The sequence below is a fragment of the Camelus bactrianus genome, chromosome 10 (genome assembly GCF_048773025.1).
Source record: "Camelus bactrianus isolate YW-2024 breed Bactrian camel chromosome 10, ASM4877302v1, whole genome shotgun sequence".
NCBI classification, from domain to species: Eukaryota; Metazoa; Chordata; class Mammalia; order Artiodactyla; family Camelidae; genus Camelus; species Camelus bactrianus.
This window is the reverse complement of record NC_133548.1, coordinates 5341595-5368214: the sequence shown is the minus strand read 5'-3', so window position 1 is coordinate 5368214 and position 26620 is coordinate 5341595. Positions and strand designations below refer to the sequence as shown.

General features: G+C 35.0%; 1 protein-coding gene and 1 pseudogene across 3 annotated transcripts in view; both read left to right on the top strand.

Moving 5' to 3' along the window:
• The window catches only part of KDM2A (lysine demethylase 2A), a 96114-nt gene that overhangs the window by 21291 nt on the left and 48203 nt on the right, over positions 1 to 26620 (top strand). Inside the window, exons 2-3 of one of the 3 annotated variants that reach the window (XM_045517897.2) lie at positions 12246 to 12382; positions 12925 to 13282. The exons of 1 other annotated variant lie outside the window; for it this stretch is intronic. In XM_045517897.2, coding sequence (XP_045373853.1) covers positions 13274 to 13282 — 9 coding nt within the window. In that variant the 5' untranslated portion in view covers positions 12246 to 12382; positions 12925 to 13273. The remainder of the gene's footprint in view (positions 1 to 12245; positions 12383 to 12924; positions 13283 to 26620) is intronic. One more of the 3 variants, XM_045517899.2, reaches the window with a different exon arrangement.
• LOC141578785 (large ribosomal subunit protein eL43-like) lies at positions 13534 to 26171 on the top strand (annotated as a pseudogene).

Sequence of the window (26620 nt, the reverse complement as noted above, 5' to 3'; positions counted from 1 at the left end):
CACCACATTTTCCCTTTCTCTTTTCCTGTTACCTGAATATGATACTGTACTCAGCTGAAGTTCTGTGTCCTCTCCTTCCTTTCCAGCTAGATAAGGTGCCTCTTCTCCCTATTTCTTTAACATTAGGTTTTCCTGCTGTCATAACAAATGATGCCCTGATTGTCTTTCTACTTACTCTCTCTGGACTCTGAGAGCAGGAACCATTATAGTCTTACTTACCAGAATATTGACAATGTCTGGCACATGGTAGATGATAAAAAACATAATGAATTTGGTTGAATATAATTTTCTCCCTATCTACTTGTGACAGATTGTTTTAATACTTTATGCTTGAACCCTATAGTGTATTTAATTTAGCATTTTTGTGTAGCATCATGATATTCCACTTGTGATTGCTGAATTCCTGAAAGGATTATAACATTTTAAAGTGAGGATTATAAAAATTTATTTGTTTTTATTCCATATATACCTAGGGAGTATTAAAAATTATTGAACTGAATATTTGACTGGCTTTAGAAAGTTTTCTTTATCCATTTACTTTTACTATTGATAGTCTTAAACTTTAGAGTTAAACTATATAATTGCTTGAAAAATATTACATCTGAAAAACAAACATACATACATTTCATAGCTGCTGCCTTTGACTTTGAACAGCAGGCACCGAGTCCATCCTTCATTCCTGAAGAATAGATAGGTTATTAAAAAGTAACTTACAGAACTTACTGATAGAATTTACAGACAACTGTTCTGTAGTTAGGTGAAAAAAAAATCCTTATTCTTAGGAAATACACACTTAAATATTTGTTTTGGGGTTTTTTTGGGGGAGGTAGGTAATTAGGTTTGTTTGTTTTAATGATGGTACTGAGGATTGAACCCAGAACCTTGCGCATGTTAGGCATGCATTCTACCACTGAGCTATCCCCTCCCCACACACTTAAGTATTTAGGAGTAAAGAGCCATCAAATGTGCAGCTTACTCTCAGATGGCTTGAAAGTAAGTGGGAAAAAAAATGCATACCTGTACACACACACACACACACACACTCATATATTGCATACGCATACAGGTAATCCCCACTTTGCATGGTAGTGTGGGAGTGTAAAAATGATCATGCATATTGAAACTATGAAAGATGATTGATCATTGGGACAGATTATGATGTGACATTTAAAATTTCTGTCAGAATACTGAAAACTATTTCATTGGTTGTAAGTGTATGAGGAAATGAAAAAATAGTAAAACTGATATTTATTTGGTACACTTACAATTTAAAGCATTAGAAGCACTGAATATTAAAGTGTTTTATTTCTTTCTTAAAAACCTATCAAGAGTAGTTTGGGCAGTGTTTGCCTGCATCTTGTCATATAACTTAAAGAGCAAATGTCTTTTGGATGCCTTGGCTTCTGGCATATTTTATCTTTTGCACTTTCAACGTTATAAAATAACATTGAGAGTTCTCAGTGTCATGAAATATCGTTGAGAGTTCGTTTAAGTTTTTTGCTGGTGTCACTTCCTCTGGGACATACATCCTCATCCTTTTCATCATCACGCTCCTTATGTATGTTGATAGATTTGGCTGTACTGAGTTCCTCTGATGCATGTAACTCTATTTTCTGTTCAGATTTTACTTCCAGTATTACCACTTTTTATCTCTGCTTCATTTTCATCTCTGCAGGCCAGATCCCTCTTTTGATCATACATTTTTGTAAAATGTCATGTGGGTTTATTACTTGAGACTAGGAGGCAACACAGCTACACATTGTGCTGTTTGTGTGTGAACTGAGTAACATGCCCAGTGACTCATCACCAACAGACTTTGAAAGAAGTAATGTGATTGGTCCTGGTCAGGATGTTCATCTATCATTTGGTGATTTCTGGACTGAAGAACTAGCAGTAAAGTTCGTACTTTATGCAGCTACTCACAGTTCAGTTCATATACCATGGTAACTGATACTTGATACTTGTTGGAGGACTGATATTGTTTAACTAAACTGTGGTTACTGAAATTTGTGCATAGGGGACCATACACAAGTACTACTGGTAAAAAGTATGTGTGAATGAGTACAAATTCTTTAATTTTTGTAACATTAAAAAATTGACTCCTTGCAGGAAGATTTATGTCATTTTTTCATTTTTAGTGCCTTATAGCTATGATTAATAGGATCAACTGATGAGACACTATATGTATATAAAAGTTCTTTGTTAATCATTACACATTATAGAGAACAAATATGTGGTATAATAGGGCAGCCATATTAAATAGCTCTAACATACCAGGTGATAGATATTTTACAAGTATTAGATATGTCATTTGATCCTTATAATAATCTCCGAAATTGGTAGTATTTGATACAACCTTATTTTATAGATGAGGAAACTGAGACTCAGGGCTTACGTAAGTTTAGTAAGTAGCAGATCTAGGGTTTAAACTTAGGTCTGTCTGGCCCCAAATCCATACTCATTCTACTACCCCATTTCTCAGTGTGGTTGGTGGTGGGGTCTGTCCAGAGGCCCTTTGATAGTAGGTAAACTGAGACTAAAACTTCAGAAAGCATTTTAGATATATTTTAAGTTTATAGAACTTCAGGTGATTAGGTTCAGGTTAAACTCCTTGGCAAAAATACTACATTGGTCACTGCCAGTAATTTATTGCATCATACCAGGAGACAGTTCAGGTTGTCTCACTGTTGGTGATGCTGACTTTGTTACAGGTGTGACTGTCAGATCTTTCCTGAAAAAATGTATTTTTTTCCTTTGTAATTAGAGAATAATTCTTGGGGTGGTCCTTTGCGATTCTCCCAACAACTTTTCACTAATCACCCATTTATTGTCCTTGCTGTGATATACTTTTGTCTTTAAAAATTTATTACTAAAAATTCAGAAAATAATGTATTTTTTAATTGTATAAGATAATAGTTGATCTCAAAAGAAAAGTCCAAAGGCACCATTGAGCTTTTATTCTTTTATAACTTCGTAATTCCTAAATTATTTTAGAGCTGTATACTCTGTGAAGGTATGTCAAAGTCATTGTTCTAATTGTTGTAATCTAGTGGAACATAGCACAACACACTTTTGGCCTGTTAAACCTTTCTGAGTTTTCTTTTTAAATTGACATCAGTAAGCAGATACAGCACTCAGTTGCAGAAACTTTCAGAAGAGAAAATTAAGATCTGCTTGGTTTATCTAGATGTAGTGGCAAAGAAAAGAGAAGAGTTATTTTATGGTTGTAAGTAGTTAGAATTGGGTGGATTGTGATGACAGGTATTTATCAGGATTAAATAATGGCTTCTCTGGAAATGGTGGATCTTAAACTGGTGAGGGCAGGGAGCCAGAGAAGTAATTTTACAAAGTAAAGGGTGAAAGGCATGTTTTAGAACTTAGTTGTCTTGAAATCTGAGTGAATTTACTGAGGCCCAGTGAGAGGGTGAGAAGGTACCTTGATAACGGGGGGTAGGATGAAAGAGGCAGGGGTTGGCCCAACATTGTGGGGAAGAAAAACTATAATTGCTAGCTTTTAAAAAGGTTTTGGTGTTCTTTATAAAGTTATGAGGTCATCGTTTGTAAGGAAATGTGATAGAACTGGAAATAGAGTTTAGGAAAGGAACTTGAAACAGCATGTGTAATATAAACCAAAGCCAGTGAATACAGAATGAGCAGTGTTGAAATGATGGATGGAAAACAGCCATTTATTCTCATTTTTTGCTGTAGAAAACTTTTTAGTTTAATATTGGTTATATATAGAATAAACAAGTTTATACTGTATAGCACAGGGAAATATATTCAAGATCTTGTAGTAGCTCACGGTGAAAAAACAAGGAAATGAATGTATGTATATTCATGTATGGCTGAAAAATTGTGCTGTACACCAGAAATTGACACAACATTGTAAACTGACTATAACTCAATAAAATAAATAAATAAAATAAATTTTAAAATATTGGTTATAAACTATAATGCCATGCTCCCCCCCCCCATTTTAGTGAGTTTTATCTTTTCGTTCCTTAATTGCAGTATAAAAGTGTTTCATAAAAGTTTTCAAAGGTAAATGGCTTTCTGATTTTGTCTGGGATTATGTTAATATGTTTGAAACTCCCTCAGAACCTGGCCCAGGACTAAAGTTAATTTGTAGCACTAGCAGTAAAGATTTTCTGAACTAGATATAAATAACCCATGCAAGTTGGAAGTTGAAACAGAACTAAGATTTATGAAAGTGTCTGCCATATAAGTCCAGAGTATAATCAACTTAAAAACAATACTGTTATGGAAGATTTGGAAGATGAGAGTAGAAATAAGTCTTGTTTGTGTTTCATCTAGGCTTAACCGCATCTCTTATGCTGTCCTGGGAAAGGTCAGGTTGAAAGGGATGCCTTTCACTGGATTTCAAGAGTTGGTGAACCTAGCTAAACCTTACTAGAGTGAGAAGGAAAGAGAAGTTCAAGAATCAAGGGCCTCAGAGAGACTGCAAAGTTCCCTTACGTTAGAGATTCTTGTAGCAAGACTTACAGCTAATCTTCTAGTGGTAATGTAGATCGACTCAGTACACACGTATCAATTAATTAACATAGTTTTTACTAGATCACTTACAGTTGGTACAAGTACTTGTTACTGTCACTATCTTTCAAGAAAAATATGGGGATTTTTGGTAGGTAAAACTCAAATCATAGGGTTTTCCTTTATCACAAACAAATAATCCACACCCTAAAGTACAATCCAGCTGAAATTATTGACTGTACTTTTTCTTAGAATTAACCAAAAGAGCCGAGGTATGGGCTGGTGGTACATGACTTGGCACTACAATTCTGCTTCAATCTCTAAGCTTTCAGTGGGTTTGGGACGCCACAACCATGTTCAGCGTAGTTAATAAGCCGGTCAAGAAATAGCCCCAAAATGTTCTTACTGCTTCCTTTACTGAGGCTGGCAGGTAAATAAGCAAAAAATTTTTTTTCTGGAGCTCTTTAACAATGGTAAAAGTTAAAAAGTTTTTCTCTTTTTCTCCAGAATTAACTGAATATTCCTTTAGCAGCAGGGCTGTAACCAATCTGTCAAATTCCCTGTGGGTTTGCTTTAGTATGATTTTGGAGTCCCTTCTAGGTCCCAGCATTTTTATGACCTTAATAAACAAGGCACTTTTAAACCTCTCTGAATCTAATTTTATTCATTTCTAAATTGGGGGTGGTGATGATACCTGCCTTGTTTCAGGATTTAATGGGATAATGAATATAGACTGCTTTGCTTTCGATAAGTGGTATCTGTTATAATTTTCAGAACTTAGTAAAATGTATAACCAACCAGTTCTACATATTTCAAATCTGACTGGTTTTTAATTATACAGATACAATAGGAATGCATTATTGTATAAAATTAAAATACAGGTAAGGCTAAAGAGCCCCTTAACCGCTCCAATCTTGCTCCCTTCCCCAAAAGTAACTATTTTATCACTTTATATATCCTTCCATGTCTTCTTCTTTGCCTTTACACACACACACACACACACACTTTTTACTTCACAGATCAAGTATAAAAAGATAATGATTCAGTAACTTTGTAAATATTACAGTTACTGGTTATTAGAATCTGTATTTTATAGGCTCAGTAACCAAAGGATAGCAAAATTCAACAATTTTTTAATGTAGTGTCAGATCTTGGGCCAAATCATAGAATTCTTTATAACTCTAGAAAGGTTTATTCAAAGGGAAGAAGCTGAAAGAAATAAGAAATTTAGCCATTTGGCTCAAAAATATACATTTGTTTTTTTGGCCAATAAAATATCAGAACCTATGAAATTCACTGTCTCAATTTACTTAAATTTCTACAATGGGAGGTCAAAGATACTGTTTGTTAGTCTGACAAGTTAAAAAATGGTTTCCTTTTCTCAAAAATGTGAAAATTTTGCTACTATCCTTACGGGGCAAGGGAGGCATTTGGGGGAGGATAGTAAGAAACAGTAATTGAAACTACTATTTGCATATCATTGATCCTCAAATATATTTCAATTATTTTTATAGCTACCTGTGATGTGTTTTTTTGTTTGTTTTCTGTAATATATACACATCAGGAAATGAACTCCAGGCCACTTATGGAAGGAGGTTGATCTTGAAGTGATGTTAGTTGTTCTCCTAAAACCACTTTTTTCTGATAGAATTTTCTTTTTAAGGGAATGTCAAGAGGAAGAGGCCAATTACTTTGGGAGCAGGAATCTAACAGAGAACATGGATTTGATGTAATCTCTCTTCCATGGGAAATTAGGGGTCAGTTGGATGAAACTATGGGGAGGGGGTTAGTAGACAAAGACAAATGCCAAGGTAAAATGGTACTAATTCTAACCATTGTGGGAGAGTAGAGCAAAAGATTCAACTCCTCTTTTTCCATCCTAGTCTTCAGACCTAACCTAGTGATGAAAGCCAAAGAGCAGAACTCCTAAACCCAATGTGTGTTTGGAGGGTGTATAGTTAAGCCTCCCTTGCTGAGAATAAAGATGTGAAAATCACCTCCTTTGCTTAGAGGATATCATGGAGGCTACCAGAGCAGGATTTAGTTTAGTTTGTAAATTGTACCTTGGTAAATGGTTGTTTGACTGATTATCATATGAAAACATAGAACAATTCCAGCATATGTTGACTTGGGAGATTCCTTTAAATTAAACCCCTTTCTTGGTAGCTCATTTTCTAAGCTTTGCTTCTGTTGCTTCTTCCAAGAACTAGATTGTTCTGTTCAGTATAGTAAGCCACTATCCACGTGTGGCTATTGAGCACATGAAATGTGGCTAGTATAATTTGAGATCTGAGTGTAAAATACAGACTGAATCTTGAAGAGTTAATATGAAAAAATGTAAAATGTATGTTTTTATAATGATAACATACTGTAATGCTATTATTGATTACATATGAAATTATTTATTGGATTAGATAAAATATTAAAATTGATTTCACCTTAAAATATGGCCATTAGGAAAAAAATTACATATGTGGCTCACATTATCTTTCTTTTGGACTTCGCTGATCTAAAACAACCTACACCAAGGTTAAGTACTTTTTTTTCCTTGCTATAGAATTTCATATAGGTCATTCCATAGACATTGAGCAGTTTTAGTTCAGTAAGAATATTTAAGCCATCATTTAACTTAGAAAAAAATTTTTTTTATTGAAGTGTAGTCGATTTACAGTGTTAGTTTCAGGTATACAGCAGAGCGATTCAGTTATACATATACATACATATATACATTTTTTTTCTTTTCAAATTCTTTTCCATTATATGTTTTTATAAGAAATTGAATATAGTCCTTGGTGCTATGCAGTAGGTCCTTGTTGTTTATCGATTTTATATATAGTCATATGTGTCTTGTTAATCCCCAACTCCTAATTTATCCCTCCCCACCCTTTCCCCTTTGATAACTGTAGTTTGTTTTCTACGTCTGTGAGTCTGTTTCTGGTTTGTAAATCGAATTTGTGCCATTTTTTTTTTCAGATTCCACATATAAGTGATATCATATGATATTTGTCTTTCTCTGACTTCATTCAATATGATAATCTATAGGTCCATGCATGTTGCTGCAAATGGCATTGTTTCATTCTTTTTTATGACTGAGTAATATTCTATTGTATGTATATACCACATCTTCTTTATCCAGTCATCTGTCCATGAACATTTAGGTGGTTTCCATGTCTTGGCTATTGTAGATAGTGCTGCTGTGAACATTGGGGTGCATCATTTAACTTTTATAATCAAATTTTTCTCCCTTTGTGGGGAAAAACATTTAAAATGTAATTGTATAAGTCAGTCAGAATTGTGATGCCAAATTGTGTGAGTGTGTATTATGTGCATGCCTGTGTGTATGGTGTGTTATTTCACAGGAATTCCTCTTGAAGTGCTCATGGTGCCTCTTATACCCGTGTCCACAAGGAATGAGTCCTACCAATCTTCCTACCTAATTAAGCCTGTTGTTGAAAACGCAATACTTTTCTGTCCCAGAAGAGGATCCTGGAACCAGTATAGGCCTCAACCCAGTTCTCAGAAGTCCTTACTCCCAAGTAATTCAGGACATTAGGCTTAAGATGTTGTCAACCTTTATATTCAGCTGTCTAGATGCAGTTTTCTTCCTTCACAAAATACACTTACCCCCAAACTTTTATTTTGAAAAAACTAATACAGAAAAGTTGAGAGTAGTATAATGAACATCTGTATATCCTTCACCTAGAGTCCTCAGTTTTTAAAAAATGGTCATGTTATTTTTGTATATATTTTTTTGAGGCTGAATTATTTGAAAGTAATTTGCACATCATGACATAGTACCCCTAAAAAATTTTAGCATGTCCTTCTTAAGAATAAGAACATGACCTTATTACAAATCTTTTGTCATACCTAAGACAGTTACAGTAATTCCGTGATATCTAGTAATCACATTTCCCCATATGTCCTCAATAGCTTTTCTTTTTAAAATCCGGGATTCAATTCAGGTTCATGCATTGCATTTAATTATGATTCTTTAGTCTCTTTTAGTCTAGAATAAAAGTTCATGTACTACAACTCATGTGTCAAATTTGGCTAGCCGCCTGTTTTTGTGCAGACCGCTAGATAAGAATAGTTTTTACATGTTTTTAAAGTAAGGTAAAATTCACATAACATAAAATTAACCATTTTAATAAGTTTACAGTGCATTGACATTTAGTACATTCAATATGTTGTGTACTAGTTCCAGGACATTTTAACACCCAAAAAGGAAACCCTACCATTAAAGTCTCCCTGTTAGCTCCTTCTTTCAGCTCCTGCTAAGCACTAGTTGATTTCCTTTTTCTTTAGATTAACCTATTCTGGATGTTTCATATAGAAGAAATCATATAATATGTGACCTTTTGTGCCAGACTCCTTCCACTTAGTGTGTTTTTGAGGTTCATTCACATTATAGCCTGTTTCAATATTTCATCCTTTTAAAAATGTTTTTTTAATTTTAATTTTTTATTTTTTGCTAACTTTTATTTTGGGGGGGAGGTTATCAGGTTTATTCATTCATTCATTCATTCATTCATTTTTAATGGAGGTACTGGGAATTGAACCTAGGACCTCCTGCATGCTAAGCCCACACTCTACCACTAAGCTATACCCTCCCCTCCATTCTTTTTTATTGCTGAATAATCTCATTGATACGGTTATACACCACATTTTGTTTTACCCACTGATGTACATCTGGATTGTTTCCACCTTTTGGCTGTTTTGATGAGCCTTTGTGTGTAAGTATTTGTTTAAATACTTGTTTTCCAGTCATTTGGTTTTTACATTTTTAAAGATTGAAAAAAATCAAAAGAAGAATAGTTTTTTATGATACACAAAAACTGTATGAAATTCAAATTTCAGTGTCTGTAAACAAAGCCATGCTTATGCATTTGTGTTGTTCATGGCTGTTTTCACGCTATAGTGGTGGAGTTGAATAGTTGTGATAGAGACCTTATGTCCCACAAAGCCTAAAATATTTACTCTCTGGCCCTTTACAGTAAAAGTTACAATCCCCCTATCCTTTTGTGTGTGTGTGTGACATAGACTTTTTTTTTTTTAACTAATAAGAGTTTATTTTTAAAGCAGTTTTAGATTTGCAGAAGAATTGAGCAGAAAGTACAGAGAGTTCCCATGTAACCCCTCTCTCCCTGCTAGTTCCTCTGTTACTAACATTTTGCATTAGTGTGATACATTTGTTTAAGTTGATGAACCTACACAGACACAACATAGTTTATATTAGGGTTCACTCTCTGTGTTTATAGTTCTGTGGGTTTTTACAGATGTATAATATCATGTGTCTGCCATTACAGTATCATGCAGAATAGTTTCACTGCCCTAAAATCTACTGTGCTTCACTTATTTATCCCCCTCCTCCTCCCTCTCACACCAGAGCTGCTGATATTTTTATTGTCTATAGTTTTGCCTTTTCTAGAATGTCATATAGTTGGAATCCAAATATAGTGTTATAACCTTTTCAGGCTGGCTTCTTTCACTTAGTAATATGCATTCACGTTTCTTCCATGTCTCTGTGTCTTGATAGTTCTTTTTTTTTTTTTTTTTTTTTGGGGGGGGGTGGAGGGAGGTAATTAGGTTTATGTATTTATTCTTGGAGGTACTGGGGATTAAACCGAGGATTTCATGCATGCTAAGTATGCAGTCTGTCACTTGAGCTATACCTTCCCCCTCTTGATAGTTCTTTTTATTGCTGAATCATATTCCATTGAATGACTGTATCGTCATTTGTTTATCCATTCAACTATTGAAGGACATCTTGGTTTCTTCCAAGTTTTGGCAATTATGAATAAAACAAAATTATGAATAAATTTTGGGTTGGTTTGTTCTAGTTCTGTGAGGAATGCTGTGAGTATTTTGACGGGGGTTGCATTTAATCTGTGGATTGCTTTGGGTAGTGTGGCCATTTTGATGGTTTTGATTCTTCCAATCCAAGAGCACAAGAAATCTTTCCATTTGTGTCATTTCAGTTTTTGGAGTATAGATAACCTCCTTGGTTAAGTTTATTTCTGGGTATTTTGATGTTTTTGATGTAATGGAAATGTTCATGCCAGTTATAAAATTCTGGTTTTTGAAGTGAAAAAAAAAGTGAATGAAGGGCCTCAAATGGCAAAATATCCTTCTTTCTTATGGATGAGTTGTATTCCATTACATATATAAGTATATATGCTGCAACTTCATTATCTCTTCAGCTATTGATGTGCACTTAGGATGCTTCCATATCTTGGCAATTATAAATAATGTTGCTGTTAATAGCAGGGTGTATGTATCTTTTTGAATTAATTCTTATTTTGTGGTTGGCTTTATTCGTTCGATAACTATGAAAGTTTAAAAAGCTAAGGCTCTGAACGTTCTTAGATATAATGAACAGTACGTATATGTAAATTAAAAAATGTATATGCAGTTAAAAAAAAAAAAAAGGAAATGAGCTATCAAGCCATGAAAGACGTGGAAGAAACTTAAAAGACGTATTACTAAATGAAAGAAGCCAGTCTGAAAGGGCTACAGACTGTACGATTCCAACCAAATGACATTCTAGAAAAGGCACATCTACAGAAACAATAAAAAGATCATGGTTTCCAGGGGTTTGGGGAGAGAGCGGGAGGGAGGAATTGAGTAGATGGAGCACAAGGGATTTTTAGGGGAATGAAATTATTCTGTGTGATACTATAGTGGTGGCTACATATCATTATACATTTGTCAAAATCTATAGAATGTGTAACATCAAGGGTGAACCCTAATGTAAACTGTGGACTTTGGTTGATAGTAACATGTCCATGTTGGTTCATCAATTGTACCAAATATGGCACACTAGTGAGGGATGTTGAGGGTAGGGGAGTATATATGTGTGGGTGGGAAGTGCTATGTGTGAACTCTATTTTCTGCTCAATCCTGTGAACCCGAAACTGCCCTAAAAAAATAAAGTCTATTAAAAAAAAAATAAAGAAAAAAAACTGCTGTAAACACTGTGCAGATTTTTGTGTGGACATAAGTTTTCAGCTCTTTTTTTTTGAAAATTTTCTCCTAGTCTGTTGATTGTCTTTTCATTCTCTTAAGAGTGTCTTTTGCAGAACAAGTTTTTAGTTTTAATGAAGCCCAGCATACCAAATTTTCCTTTCATGGATTGTGTTTTTAGTATCGTATCTATAAATTCATTGCCAAATCCAGGGTCACCTCAGTTTTCTCCTGTTGCCTTCTGGAAGTTTTATAGTTTTGTGTTTTACATTTAGATCTTTGATCCATTTTGAATTAATTTTTGTGAAAGGTATAAGGTCAGTGTTTAGATATATATATATTTTGGTATATGAATGTGTAATTGTTTCAGCACACTGAAATTGTTGAAAAGACTGTCCATTCCACATGGAAATATTTAATTGCCCTTTGTCCTTTGTCAGAGATCAGTTGACTCTACTCATGTGAGTGACATTGTCTTTTAAAATCTCCTACATTCTGGATTTGTCTGTGTCCTCATTGTATTTGTTTTCCTAAACTGTATTCCTCATAAACTAGAAATTGGGTCTAGAGGATTAGATTAATGTTAAAAATTTTGGCAATAATGCTTCCTGGGTGATTGATTTTATCAAGTCAGAAGGTACACAGTCCTAGGTTATCCTAAGACTGGTTAAAGTGGTAACCAGCAGATCTTTCCATTGTAGAGGTCTGTTTCTCCCTTTGTAATTAGTAAGTACTCTGGGTGTAATACTTTGGTCATGTAACAAATGAATATTTGAATCTATATTTTTCAGGCATGTGCTAGATTCTTGGGAGACAGCAGTAAAAAGAAAGATTTCTGCTCTCACAGAATTTGCCTTTTCCCCTCTAACTTTGAAGATAGTAGTAGGATTGCGTCTGTCCTTGGAGAGGGTTGCATTTGCAATTTACGGTATGTTGATATCAGAAAAAATAGGATCATTGAAAAAGTACATGCCATAAGTACAGAATTTCACATGGGATAATGTAAAACTTCTGGAGATGGATGGGGTATTGGTTGCATAACAGTGTGAATGTACTTCATGCCACTGAACCTGTACATTTAAAAAATGGTTAAAATGATAAATCTTACGTTATTTGTACGTTAGTACAAGTTTTTAAAAGTATATGTCATTATAATGCATCACTGAACTTAGCCATGTGTCACTGCCTTTTCTCTGATAATTTTCACCAGGCTTCTTGTTGGTCTGTTTGGACTGACAGAGAAACTCTTTCTGAGATAAAATTCTATAGTTCAGTTCTGGTAAAGAGGAAGAGGCAGTGATGCTATGTTTCATCCACTGCCTCCAGTAGAGCCTGTCTTTGTGGCCTCTCAGGAAGACCATTGTTGAGATCTCTGGGTGTCCTGGATTGTGCCCAGGCTGTGGGTGGAGCTTCAGCTGTTGGTGCAGACAGGCTCTGCCTTTCACTATGTGCTGTTTCCGTTTGTTGCAGTTCGCCAGATGCAGGCCTGCCTTTGCCAGGATATGGAGAAAGATCTACAACTTAAACCATTGTCTGAATGCTGCCGTTTGACCCAAGAAATCTATAGATTCATAATGAGAGCAGTAACCATAAAGCAAGCAGCAAAGTGATTGTTGACCAGGTTGCTGTGAAGGCAGGCCCTTCATTTAGGAAGTAAACCCTGTGATTATGAGCAAGAGCTCTGTTTAGAGGGAAGGAAGGAGCACCATTATTTGTGGCTGATGGAGCTTGGATAACCTCTCTTGCCCACCTATTTGCCTGAATTGACTGTGGAAGAGAAGGTGGTAGGAAAAGCTTTAGTGATGGCTATGGCAACAGCATGATCATGGTAAGGTGAACTGTGACTTTCTTCAATTTGTAGACATTTTATGCATCTGAGACTTTGAATTGCCTTCATGTTGGAGAATATCTAGCTTATCACATTCTCATTTTTCAGTATACAGATTATAGGTTATATGTATATAGCCTTTGCTTTGACAGTAGAATAGGGAAATTAGTATGTTGTACAGTTTTTTCACAGTTTTGACTGAGCTGCAGTAGGAAATACGTTTTCTGTTAGGAACTAGTACTCTCATACACATGGGTGTATATAACTGTAATGAAAGTTTCAGGAAATGATACTTACCCATACTGTTTTCTGATACTGTCCATTTCATTTAATTCTATTCTTTCATTTAAAAACATGCATATATGACCTGAGTTGATTTTTATGACCCATGGTTTAAAGAAGATTGGTGTGGAAGAGTGATTCCCACAGTATGTTATATACCCAGGATTCTTTTATGTATAGGGGTTTATGAAGTCAAAACTATTTTCACAGTAATACTAAAATGTTATTTGCCCTTTTCTGTCTCATTCTTTAATAAGTAGAAATTTTTCCAGAAATACAGTGGCATTTTCCAGAATTACTTGATGTGCTGACATTGCTGTCAGGGTTAATGCAATGTATATTTGTGTATTCTTTTGTTTTCTAAAATTTTGTAAGGTAGTAGGATGTAAATGTGTTTTTCTCTTTTTTTCCAGAGATTAACTCAGTTTTTAGTATTCATAATGTGCTCTTACTAGCTACTTCTGATTATACCTGCTATAATCTCTGTACCCTCATTGTGGTCCAGTGAATCATTACTTTGAAATCCTGAAGTTTTCCTCGAGCCTTTGTGTAAATACAAGACATTGTCTTGTTTGACAGTTAAATGTTTAGAAAATTCCTCAGCTTTAATTTGTAATCATAAGACTGACATATATAACCCACATATACAAAAGCTGTTTGGGGTCTGCAGTAATTTTTAAGAGTGTGAGGGGTTCCTGCTCTCTGGGCTTAATTAGACTTAGTTTGTGCTGACATGGCTAACCCACCAAGAAGGTCAGAATCGTCAGTAAATGCGGGACCCGTTATGGTGCCTCCCTCCAGAAAATGGTGAAGAGGATTGAAATCAGCCAGCGTGCCAAGTACACTTGCTCCTTCTGTGACAAAACCAAGATGAAGAGATGAGCTGCAGGCATCTCGCACTGTGGTTCCTGCATGAAAGCAGTAGCTGGTGGACCTACAACACCTCTTCTGCCATCAAAGTCTGCCATCAGAAAACTGAAGGAATTGAAGGACCAGTAGAAGTGCCACCATTTGAAACATTCCTAGCCTATAACAGATGGGTTAATTTATGTTATGTAACAAAATTTTTTTTGGAAAGTGTAAGGGGTTCCTGAGACCAGAACATTTGAGAACTTCTCGTGTAGGGGTTAAGAAGGTAGGCTTGTTTTTTTGTTTTATGTTATTTTTTTGTCTGTTTTTTGCACACTTTTTTGTGGTTTAAAAAATATATATAACATGAGATCTATACTCAAGTTTTTTGTACAGTACTATTAACTATAAGAACAACGTACAACAGATCTCTAGAACTTTTTCATTTTGCATGACTGAAACTATACACACTGAACAGCAACTCCCCACTTGCCCCTTCCCCTCAGTCCCTGGCAACTGCTATTTCACTTTCTGCTGCTGTGAGTTTGACTAGAATATAGGCTTTTTAAATAATAGTTAGACTTCTGTTTGAGTCCTGGCTTGGCTACTTGTTAAGTAATCCTGGCTCATTACCTAACCTTTTTGGTTCTTTCTTTCCTCGTAACTAAAATTGACATTTTACTATCTTACTTCATAGGGTTGTTGGCGAGGATTAAATGAGCTAGAAAAATGGACTTGAAAGTCCTTAGCACGTAGGAAGCATTCATATGTTCACTGTTATTATGATAGAAGATGTGGTAACATCTAGTCACACTGATATTTAGCTGTAGCATTTCTTAGCAACACTCACCTGTATGAAACTGGACTGTCCAAGTCTACTCTGAGTACTTGTTCTCATTCTGCTCTTTCCTATGCCTTTAGACTTTTCTTAGTTAAGTGGGTTTTGTTTTCCAAACAAATTGTGATCTTCTTGAAATAGCAACTCTATGCTATTTATTTCTATTGTGTCTTAGAACTCAGCCTATAGTAAGCACTCAAGACATGTAAGTCCTAGTACAAAGGCGTTGGAACACAGGCTTAGAATCCCTATGAGTATGTTGGTGGGAAAAGAGCTTTTTAGGTCTCTGTTCTGATTCTTCACTCTCTCTTAGGAACTTTCTTCCACTACTAAGCAAGCTTCCTAAGCAAGTATAGTAAAGAATGAATTATAATTTATTAAATCACTTCAATTTCTTTGGTTATTCCCCATTTTTCGGTTGGCAATATAAAATTCCAACATAATTGGCATGCTTTTCACCAGAGTTTCTTTTATTACATCCCAACAATGCAAGAGAATCATAGCAATAGATGCCAAATAATTCAGATTAGGACAGTTTAATTCTCTGTAAATGTATGTAATGATTACTTCGGTAGCACCTTCTGAAATTTAGAGCCACACAGGCAAGCAGGCGTGAAAATTTTTTTACATCAAGATTTGAACTGTGTTCTAAGCCTTCTACTTTGGTTGGTCACTCTTTTTTTCTCCTTGAGCCTGTCTTCAGCCTTCTGTTCTGATCTAACTATCTTGATGTCCAGAAACTTGTTCTTGTGTAAGCAGGTTGCTGCTCTGTCTTGTGGCTCTACACTTCCCCTGTTCACATATGTTGGTTCCTTTAAGCTCCAGCCTAGAAATCAGCAACAGGAGAACCAACTCTACCACTTAGAACAGAAGCTTCTTCCAGATAACATCTTCTGGAAATGACTTCTTCATATTTAATTACTGGCAGTTTGGGGGTGGAGTGAATACAGTTGTTGGATTTCATAAAATTTCATCCCTAGAATTAGACATTTGGTATGAGGAGATTTAGAGATGGTGGAACTTAAAAGAGCTCCTGAAAGGGATAGACTTAGAAAACTTATTAGGAACCTGCCACTGGGGATGATAAAGAAGGAGCAAGTTTTATCTAATGTTTAGTGTTGTTTGAGAAAAGGCACGTGAAGATGACTTGTCTCTAGCTATGTAGACCACTTTTTTTGTGTGAAAGATAGTTGGTTTCTGAGGCCAATACTGATTCATGTTCAAAACAATTGCTAATATTTCTTGAGCACATATTGGCTACTGTGCATCTTTTGCCTCATTTAATCCTTATGCAGCCCTGTGCAGTGGCTTCTATTCTAATTGTTAGTTAAGTAGCTTACCTAGATGCTGCCACTACTCCATATAGTCTCTCTCTTAGTTTATAGGGCACTTGACAGTTGGCAGAGTTCTCATAGTATATTCTCTTTTAAACCTCACCACAATCCTGTGTGTTAGGTGAAGTTCTTGACATCTTCACACAAGAAGATTGAAGCTTAGGGAATTTGAAGTGCAAAGTAGTGGTACCTAAACACAGACCCATACCTACTTTTGACTCCAGTTCCTTTGTTCTCGTTATATAGTTTTGCTAAATACAATAGATAATAAATAGAGTCACACCTGAAAATGAATTTTCTAAGAATTTTCACTTAGTTGAAGGTGACTGGTAATGCTTTAGATGTCTGGAGAAATTTAGCAAATGTAATCATTAACTTGCATTATTGGTTTCTCTGGTAGCTAGAGCACAACTGCTTTATTAAGTATTCCTTTTACTATTGGACTTTTTAATGATGTGAGTCAGTTTACCACTCTTACAGTAACACTCCTAGGTGAATTCAGAAGTGAAGACAGTTTTCTGTGCCTTAACTTTAGTTGGCACAAATGGGTGACTGAAAACTAAGGAAATAGGTCTTGCCAGGATTATAATGTCATGGTAGTGGGGGAGGGGAGGAATATATGTATTTTGGGGGGACAATTTAAAATACCAGCTCTTGATCTTTTGCCAGTTCCTCCCAGAACTTTGACTCAGACGTGAAATTCCATGATTCCTCTAAATCTCAAGTTTGACAGTTTGAAGGAGGTCATATGTTAGTTAAGAGCTTGACTTTTGTGTATGAATCAAAACATTAATCATAGCTCCAGAGAGAAGTGCCATAGGGGAAAGCATCCTGATCAGCATATAGTAGGGCTGGAAATAGGTACATTTATATAATATCTTTTGGTTACAAGTGGCTGCTTACTATCTCCCCCAACTCACCTAAAACAGGAGAAGCAGCATGTGTGAAACAGTTAATGGTTTATATCATTTACTAAATAAATGTCTAGAGCCCATGTTTTCTAGAACAGGCTATCCTTTAGGTTCACTAAAGGTATCCTTTAGGTTTCTCAGTGACTGGCAGAAAAGTCGCTCTTACTTCCCCTTTAGATTTAAGGTAAACGTCTAGGGGCCTTTTATTTTTTTCTATAAATTGTTTTCCCTGACAAGTATACCAGTCTTTACCTTCTAGGAACTGAAATGGCTGGCTTGCACCATGTATCAAAATAGTGACTTAGAGTTGCATCAGTTACAGAAGATGGTGAAAAAACTAGGCATTATCTTCATTTTTTGTGTTCTGGATGTCTGTTGCTATAGAAACAAACCAGGCAGTAAACAGGAGTGTTCAGGGAGTATTTGAATATCAGTGGATGTTCACTGGCTAAATTTTTTGAGTTGAGGAGGAAACTGGGTATTTCTGAATTCATTATTTTTTCCACTTTTGACTGTGTGCAGGTAATTTGAAGTTTATTTCCTAGTGATTAGGCGCTCTGAAATTCCCTTTTCTGCTCTAAGAAATGAACAGTTAGAAAAAGCAAATATTTAATGTTTCTTTTGTGTTATGATTTCACTTAACTCCGATTAATTTTTGAATGTCAGATAGAGTACTAAGTTTAGAAAATCATTCTGTGGTTACAAAAAGGAGATGAAGATTTGAAAGAGTAGGACAGAAGGTAGAGTGAGGAATTACACATCTTTATTTCCCAGTTACTTAAGAAATAAAACCACCAAGATGACTTTGACAATGATAGATGCTGTTGCTTGCTTATTTCCAGTTTCTCTGATGGTTTGACTAGGCTACTTTTGGAGGATAAACTCATCAAACTTCTTGCAGTTGATAGAAAGGGTCATATTACTGAGTACTGCTTTTACCAGTATCCACAGAGGAGACTATATGTATATTCTATTAAAAAGCTTTAGGGAAACAAAAATGTGCTTTTGGTATAATGTCTGAAGTCCAAATTTTTTCTCTTCAAGTTGGTGTTGAGATGCCTATCTTCATCCTGAGTTTCAGAGAATGATTTTGCTGCTTGTAGCCAGTTTTTTTCCTTTACAGAAATGTGACAATATCATGATTAAATTTGTAGCAAACATACTAAACAGTTGATTATACCAAGTAGTATGTAGAAAAGCAGAGAATGTTGGTGGAAGAGATCCAGCACTTTAACTCACTTCTCAGCCAATTGGTTTTTTGGAGGGCATATTTGTGGTCGAGTAAGTGTATCCTGACTCAAAGAATTTCAGGGTCATTCTGTATATAGTAGGTATTTGACATTAGTTCTGAGGGAACTTTAGTGAAAAGTTCACTTTGTGTTGTATATATCCCTTTTCTTTTGAGCATTCCCAGCTTTTTTTTTTTTTAATCAAAAGAGACTTAGGTGTGTATAAGCTTCTTGCCAAATTCTATAGATGATTCCTTCCTTTTATGGATTGCTCTGTCTAGTTGGAATTGCTGTGATTTGCTAATGTTTTTCATATATAGAAAGTGTTCTGTGTACTGTTCATCTCTGCAGAAGTTGATCTTAAATTAGCCCAGAAAATATTTGAAGACTGACCTAGCTGAACTTCCAACAAAAGAAATGCAAGCTTTTCAACCATGTCAGTTGATCAGTATACATTCTTTGTAATATATTAAGGCAGTTACGTTAAAAAACTAAAATGATGTGTCTTCCTTTATCCTTGTGCTCAGGCTGTTTATTGTTTTAAAGGCAGTAAATGTTACATCAAAAGATAAAAACTTGGGCCCAGATTTCAGTCATTGCAAGGCAGTGATTCCCACTGTTTTTGTATTACCTTACGGTGTTTCCATTAAAGTCCCTCATGAGGTGTAATGAAATTAACAAATTTTCTAAAAAATTACAACCTTTTATTTGTCTATCTGTCTGTCTGTCTGTCTGTCTGTCTGTCTGTCTGTCTGTCTATCTGTCATTAAGGAGGTACTGAGTGATCCAGTAGGGTAAGAGGGAAGCCCCAAAAAATTTGAAGAGGTCACTGCTACAGAGTAGCAACATATAGTCTGTATTCATAGTCCTTGGAACTTAGTAGTTATATTGAATAAAGAAACATTTCCTCTTAAGTCACATCTTATGGGGAGCCTTCACCAACCACTCTGTTGGCTGTTCTTCCTCCTGGACTTTAATAAGATTTGTATACCTGTATTAATACGTATCACATTGAATTGTAATTACAATTTATTTACGTGTCTGTCTCCCCCTACTGGCCAGCGGTCTCCTAGGACTGCCTTTTATCTTTGTATGCAGAGCATTTTTGGCTGTTACTCCATATTCAGTGTGTTCTATTTTTTGAGTAAGTGTTCAAATAGTAATTTTTGTAGCACAAACACCCATATGAACACACACACACACACACACACACACACACACACACACACACACACACAGGGAAGGGGTAGACAGTGATCTGTCTACATACGTATCCCCCACAATGTGTGACCTTGTGGTAATTGTTAAGATTTTCAAAAATATGGAAAGAAAGAAAATGAGAACAGCACTTTGTAGTTCAGTTGATTTTTGGGATATATATATGTTCATACTTTTATGAAGGGGGCCAGGTGAGAACCCTAAGCTTGCTTCTTCATTTAAAGTATATATAAGAGCTTATTAAGCACTTACCAAGTAGGGATTTGGTGTATGTTAGAAAGATTCAGATTTAATTCATATAGCTTTATAAGTTTATAAAAAGATGCCTCAAACTTTTTTAAAAGCAGTATTATAATGTGGGACATGAAAATCTACTTGTTACTTGCCATCTTACACCATAACCAGCAAAGAGGCTCTGTAATTAAAACTTTTCTCTCAGGTAGTAGAGTAAAATAGTCAGAATCTTAGAGAAAATAGGAGATGTAGAAATTAGTCTTGGTAAAAAATATTGGCAATTTCATCTTTACAGAGGGTGTGTAATAAATGTCATGAACTATAAATGCAGAGAATGAGCACAAACTTTTTAGTAGTATATACAATAAATGTTCTAACTTCAAAGCACTCTGTGTTATAAAATGGTCTCTGATTAGGAACAGCAGTATTTTTATTTCAGCCAGAATAGCTGGCTGTCCAGTAAAATAATTTGTCAAGTAAAAGCTAGAATCAGAAATCAGGAATGGTGGAATGTTAAGTTAACAGTGGTATAGCTAGAAATGTAATGTCCCTTAGCAGATACCAGAAACCCCCTGCTCTTGGGGAAGATCCTTTTCTAATCTTCTTTGTACCAAGCATGGTTTTCTGATTGATAGTCTCCTTTGTTGCCAACAGATCCCACCACTTTACCTCCTGTCTCTGCCAGAGCCATTTCAGCTGTCTGGGGTCTCCTTCCTTTGACAGTTACTTCCAGCTCAAGTTACTGGTCTGGGTGAAGTTTCATTCCAAAATGATTTTTACTTCCAGCTCAAGTTACTGGTCTGGGTGAAGTTTCATTCCAAAATGATTTCAGTAGTATAGAGTAGTGGTTAACCATTGGTTCTAGAACCAAGGGGCCTGGATTCTAATCCCAGCTGCATCAGTTACTACCTTTGTAACTTGGGCAGGTTACTTCTATCTTTTCGTTTTCCTTGTTTGTAAAGTTGAGAGAATAATATTCTTACAGGGGATGTTGTGTTTAAATGTGTTAATACATGCAGAGTGCTTATTATAGTACTTGGTATGTGGTAAGCACTCAAATGTTAGCTGCTGTTACTACTGTTATTTTGCCTTGGCATCATAGTTCACCTTCAGAGCAGTAGCCCTTCCGGGTGTCATTAATAAAAAAACAATTTCTTCATTCTCTGTCTCCTTTGTATCCCTTGGGGAATGAGAATTGCCTAAGGTCTCCAGAAAGAACTACCTCTAACATATGGTTGACTGAGATACATGGAAGTTTGTTTAATATAAAGAGATGGGGGGTGGGAGAACAGGAGGAAGAGGTGGAAGTCCCTAGGAGGGCTAGGCTACCCTGCCAACCCACCACCAGGTCTCTCTCAGAGTCCCTGGTTAGGACAGAGTAGGGCTGGGTCTGGAATTTAAATATTCTTTGAATAAAGGCAGACAGACCTGGGGCATTGGTATGTAGCAAAATTACAACATGGTATATAATGTTTAAAAAAAAGAAGTGGGGAGGCTGAGATTTTAGCTGGAATCAGATTGTAGAGGACTTTATTTTAAAACACAAAGGGACCTTCAGTTATTTACTTCCAAGGGAAAATTAGGATCTAGAGAGGTTAGGGTTTACTTAACTGCCTATGATGACCCAGCAAAGTAGAGTAGTAGAATTGACACTGGATAAGTTCTTTCTTTAGACACTTTTGCTTTCTTGTTTTTCTGCTATTATCTAAAAAGTTTAACTTAGGTCAGTTTTATCTTTCTTCTTCCTTTGTAAAATAATACAAATTCCTGATTCGCACAGGGTGATTATCTTAGTAAGAAAAACTGTTTGATATAAACTGATAAGACTTGTCCAGTGATTTTTAAAGGGTAATTTTTTTATCTATTACATTTTAATTTTTTTAAAATTGTGCTGAATGTATATATAACATAAAATTTGCCATTTTAACCATTTTTAAGAGGATAATTCAGTGGCATTAATTCACAATGTTGTGTAACCATCATTACTATTTCCAAAACTTTTTTCATTACTCCAAATAGGAACTCTTAACCATAAAGAAGTCTCCATTCTTACCTGGTAACCTCTAATCTATTTTCTGTCTATGAATTTGTCTATTCTTTGTACCTCGTAAGTGGAATCATACGATATTTATCCTTTTATATCTGACTTATTTCACTTAACATAATGTCTTCAAGGTTCCTCCATGTTGCAGCATGTGTCAGAACTGCATTCCTTATAATAGCTGAATGATATTTCATTGTGTATATAAACACCATTTATCTGTCATTTATCTGTCGATGGAAATTTGGAACTATTTCCACCTTTTTTGACTGCTGTGGATAATGCTGTTATGAACATTGGTATAAAAGTGTTTGTTTGAGTCCCTGCTTTCAGTTCTTTAGGGTATATACCTAGAAGTGGAATTACTGGATCATATGGCAGTTCTATGTTAAATTTTTTGAGGAATTGCTATACTGTTTTCCACACAGGCTGTCACCATTTTATGTTGCCACCAGCAGTGCATGAGGGTTCCCCACTTCCTCACTAATACTTGTTATTTTGAGGGGTTTTTGTTTTTTGGTTTTTGGGTTTTTTTGGATGATAGGAGTCCTAATGGATGTGAAGTGGTATATCATTGTGGGTTTAATTTGCATTTCCCTGATGACTACTGATGTTGAGCATCTTTTCATGTGTATATCTTCTTTGGAGAAATTTCTATTTAAGTCCTCCTTTGCCCATTTTTGAGTTGGATTGCTTATTTTGTTGTTGATTTGTAAGAGTTCTTCATCCATTCTAGAAATTAATCACGTATCTGACATATGATTTGCAAATATTTTCTCTTGAACAATCCTGTGGTTTGCCTTTTCACTTTGTTGATAGTGCCCTTTGCACAAAAGTTTTTAATTTTGATGAAGTGCAATTTGGGTTGTGGCTTTTTTTTTTTTTTTTTTTTTTTTGCTTTTGCTTTTGCTTTTGGTGTCATGTTTAAGAGAAATCCTCACTAAAGCCAGTATGTGATTTTCCCATGTTTTCTTCTAAGCTTTTTATAATTTTAGCTGTTATATTTAGGTCTTTGATCTATTTTGAGTTAATTTTTGTACTATATGGTGTAAGGTAAGATATCTTCATTGTCTTACATGCAGATATCAAATTTTCCCTGTGTTATTTGTTGAAAATGTATTTAATCTTAATGTCTTATAGCCACATGTGGCTAGTGGCTAACATTTTGGACAGCACAGATCTAGCAAATCATGTAATTTTTCTCCTTTAATCTGTTAATGTCTGAATAACATCAATAGATGGAGTGGAAATTCTCTGAACTAACAAACTGCTTTTGCCTTTCTGGCACAACATGGTAGTTCACTAAATACTTAATAACTTTTTTTAGTCACTTGTCTGTGCTTCCTTTCATATAAAATTAAAATGGAAATTGTCTAGAAAAAGATTCTGCTTTCTCAAAAAATGTTATTAGGCAGTGTGCCTTCTGTTGGTCTACATCAAACTTTATTCGTATTATAGAAATACACTGCTTTACTTAAAAATATACGTTGTACTACCTTTTTTCTTTTATAGATTGCCAGTCATTATTTTGTACTGAAATAAAATTCATATGCCATACAATTCACCCTTTTAGAGTGTACAATTTAGTGATTTTTAGTAAATCCACAAAGTTGTGCAAACATTACCAATATCAAATTCTAGAACATTTTCATTACCCCAAAGAAATCCAGTAAACATTAGCAGTTATTCCCCATCTCTCTTCACTCTAGCCCCGGCAATCACTAATAATCTATTTTGTCTATATAGATTTGCCTATTCTGGACATTTCAGATAAATGTAATCATAAAAGACATACAATGTCTTTTGTGATTAGCTTTTTTCACTTAGCATATTGTTCATCTGTGTTGTAGCATTTATCAGTACTTCACTCCCTTTTATTGCTAAACCATATTCCATTGTATGGATATGTACTGTATTTTATTTATCCTTCCCCAGTTGATGGACCCTTGGGGTGTTTCTACTCTGGCTATAATGAATAATGTTGCTATGAACATTTGTGTACACATTTTTGTGTGGACAAATGTTTTCATTCTCTTAAGTAGATAGATAGCTAGGAATGGAATTGCTGGGTCATATGGTAATTCTCCTTGACCAATTTGAAGAGCTGCCGGACTGTTTTCCAAAGAGGTACTGATCTGTGTTCCCACCAGCTGTGTGTGAGGGTTTTGCTTCTTTCACATCCTCACCAACAATTATTATCTGACTGGTAGGTGTGAAGTGGTGTATCTTGTGGTTTTGATTTGCATTTCGTTAATGACTAATGATGTTTCATGTGCTTATTGGCCAGTTGTGTATTTTTTAAATAATAATTTATCTTACTTTAATTATATGTTCAGTTAAAGTGTTTTTTTAATGCATAGGAAAAGTACTAAGGGAAGAAAATATTCCTATAATATGTAAAGGGTCTCAATTAAAATTATTTTGTACATAATTTATACAACTTTGTTATATTTATATGTAAGCATTTAATAATTTTGAGGCTATGGAAAGTGATATATTTTATGATTTTATTTCTAATTGTTGCTAGTATATAAAAATAAAATTGTTTTTGTGTGTATTGATTTTATATTCTACAACACTGCTAAACTCATTTTTAAGATCTAGTAGAATTTTTGTACATTCTACAGGATTTTTATATAACCAATTAGGTTATCTGCAAAAAAAAAGAGACAGATTTACTTCTTAGTTTCCAATTTAGGTGCATTTTACTGAGCTAGCCAGTTGTATATCTTTGAAAAATACTCATTTAAACCTTTGCCCATTTTTATTTTGTCTTTTCATTTTTAAGTTTTAAGAGTTCTTTATATATCCTAGACATTAGACCCTTATGAGGTAAGTAATTTGCAAATATTTTCTTTCATTCTGTAGTTTGCCTTTTACCTTCCTTGATAGTGTTTTTGAAGCACAAAAAGTTTTAATTTTGAGGAAATCCAGTTAATCTATTTTGTTGTTGTTACTTGTACTTTTGTATCTTATCTAAGAGACTATTGCCTAATCCAAAGTCATTATTTATATCACGTTTTCTTATAACAATTGTGTAGTTTTAATCCTTACATTTAAGTTAGTTTAAAATCTGATCTGATCCATTTTATGCAAATCAAAACTACAATGAGGTATCACTTCACACTAGTCAGAATGGCCATCATTCAGAAGTCACGAACGATAAATGCTGGAGGGAGTATGGAGAAAAGGGAACCCTCCTACACTGCTGGTGGGAATGTAGTTTGGTGCAACCATTATGGAAAACAGTATGGAAGATTCCTCAACAGACTGAAAATAGACTTACCAGATGATTCAACAATCCCACTTTTGGGTATATATCCAAAGGGAACTCTAATTCAAAAAGATAACGTGCACCCCAATGTTCATAGCAGCACTATATATAATAGCCAGGACATGGAAGCAACCTAAATGTCCACCAACAGATGACTGGATAAAGAAGTTGCAGTATATTTATACAGTGGAATACTACTCAGCCATTAAAAAGAATAAAATAATGCCATTTGCAGCAACATGGATGGACCTAGAGATTATCATTCTAAGTGAAGTAAGCCAGAAAGAGAAAGAAAAATACCATGTATCACCCATGTGGAATCTAAAAAAAAAAAAAGACTATGAACTCATCTACAAAACAGAAACAGACTCGCAGACATAGTAAACAATCTTATGGTTATCAGGGAAAGGGAGTGAGAAGGAATAAATTTGGGAGTTGGAGATTTACAAATGTTAGCCATTATATATAAAAATAGATTAAAAGAAAGTTTCTTCTGTATAGCACAGGAGGCTGTTCAATATCTTGTAATAACCTTTAATGAAGAAAAACTATGAAAATGAATATATGTACGTATATGTATGACTGGGACATTGTGCTGTAGGACCAGAAATTGACACATAATTGACTGTACTTAAATTAAAAAAAAAAATCTGATCCATTTTGTTAGGTTTTTTTTTTTTAATACAAGATATGATGTATAGGTCTAGCTTCATTCTTTTACATGTGGATACCCAGTTATTCCAGCACCATTTCTTGAACTCTTTTCCCATTGCATTGTTTGGTATCCTTGTTGAAAATCAACTGACTGTAAATGTAAAGGTTTATTTCTGGATTTTCAGTTCTGTATGTCTGTTCATGCCAACACCATACAGTCTTGATTACTATAGCCTTAGAGTAAGTTTTGAAATCAGGAAGTGAGTCCTCCAACTTTGTTCTTTTTCAAGATTATTTTGGTTATTCTGGTTCCCTTGCATTTCCGTGTGAATTTTAAGATGATCTTGTTAGTTACTTAAGAAAAAAGGCAGATGGGATTTTGTTAGGCTCTGTGTTGAATCTGAAGATCCATTTGGGGAATATTGCAATCTTAATAATAAATCTTCCAGTCCATGAACACAGGACGTCTTTCCA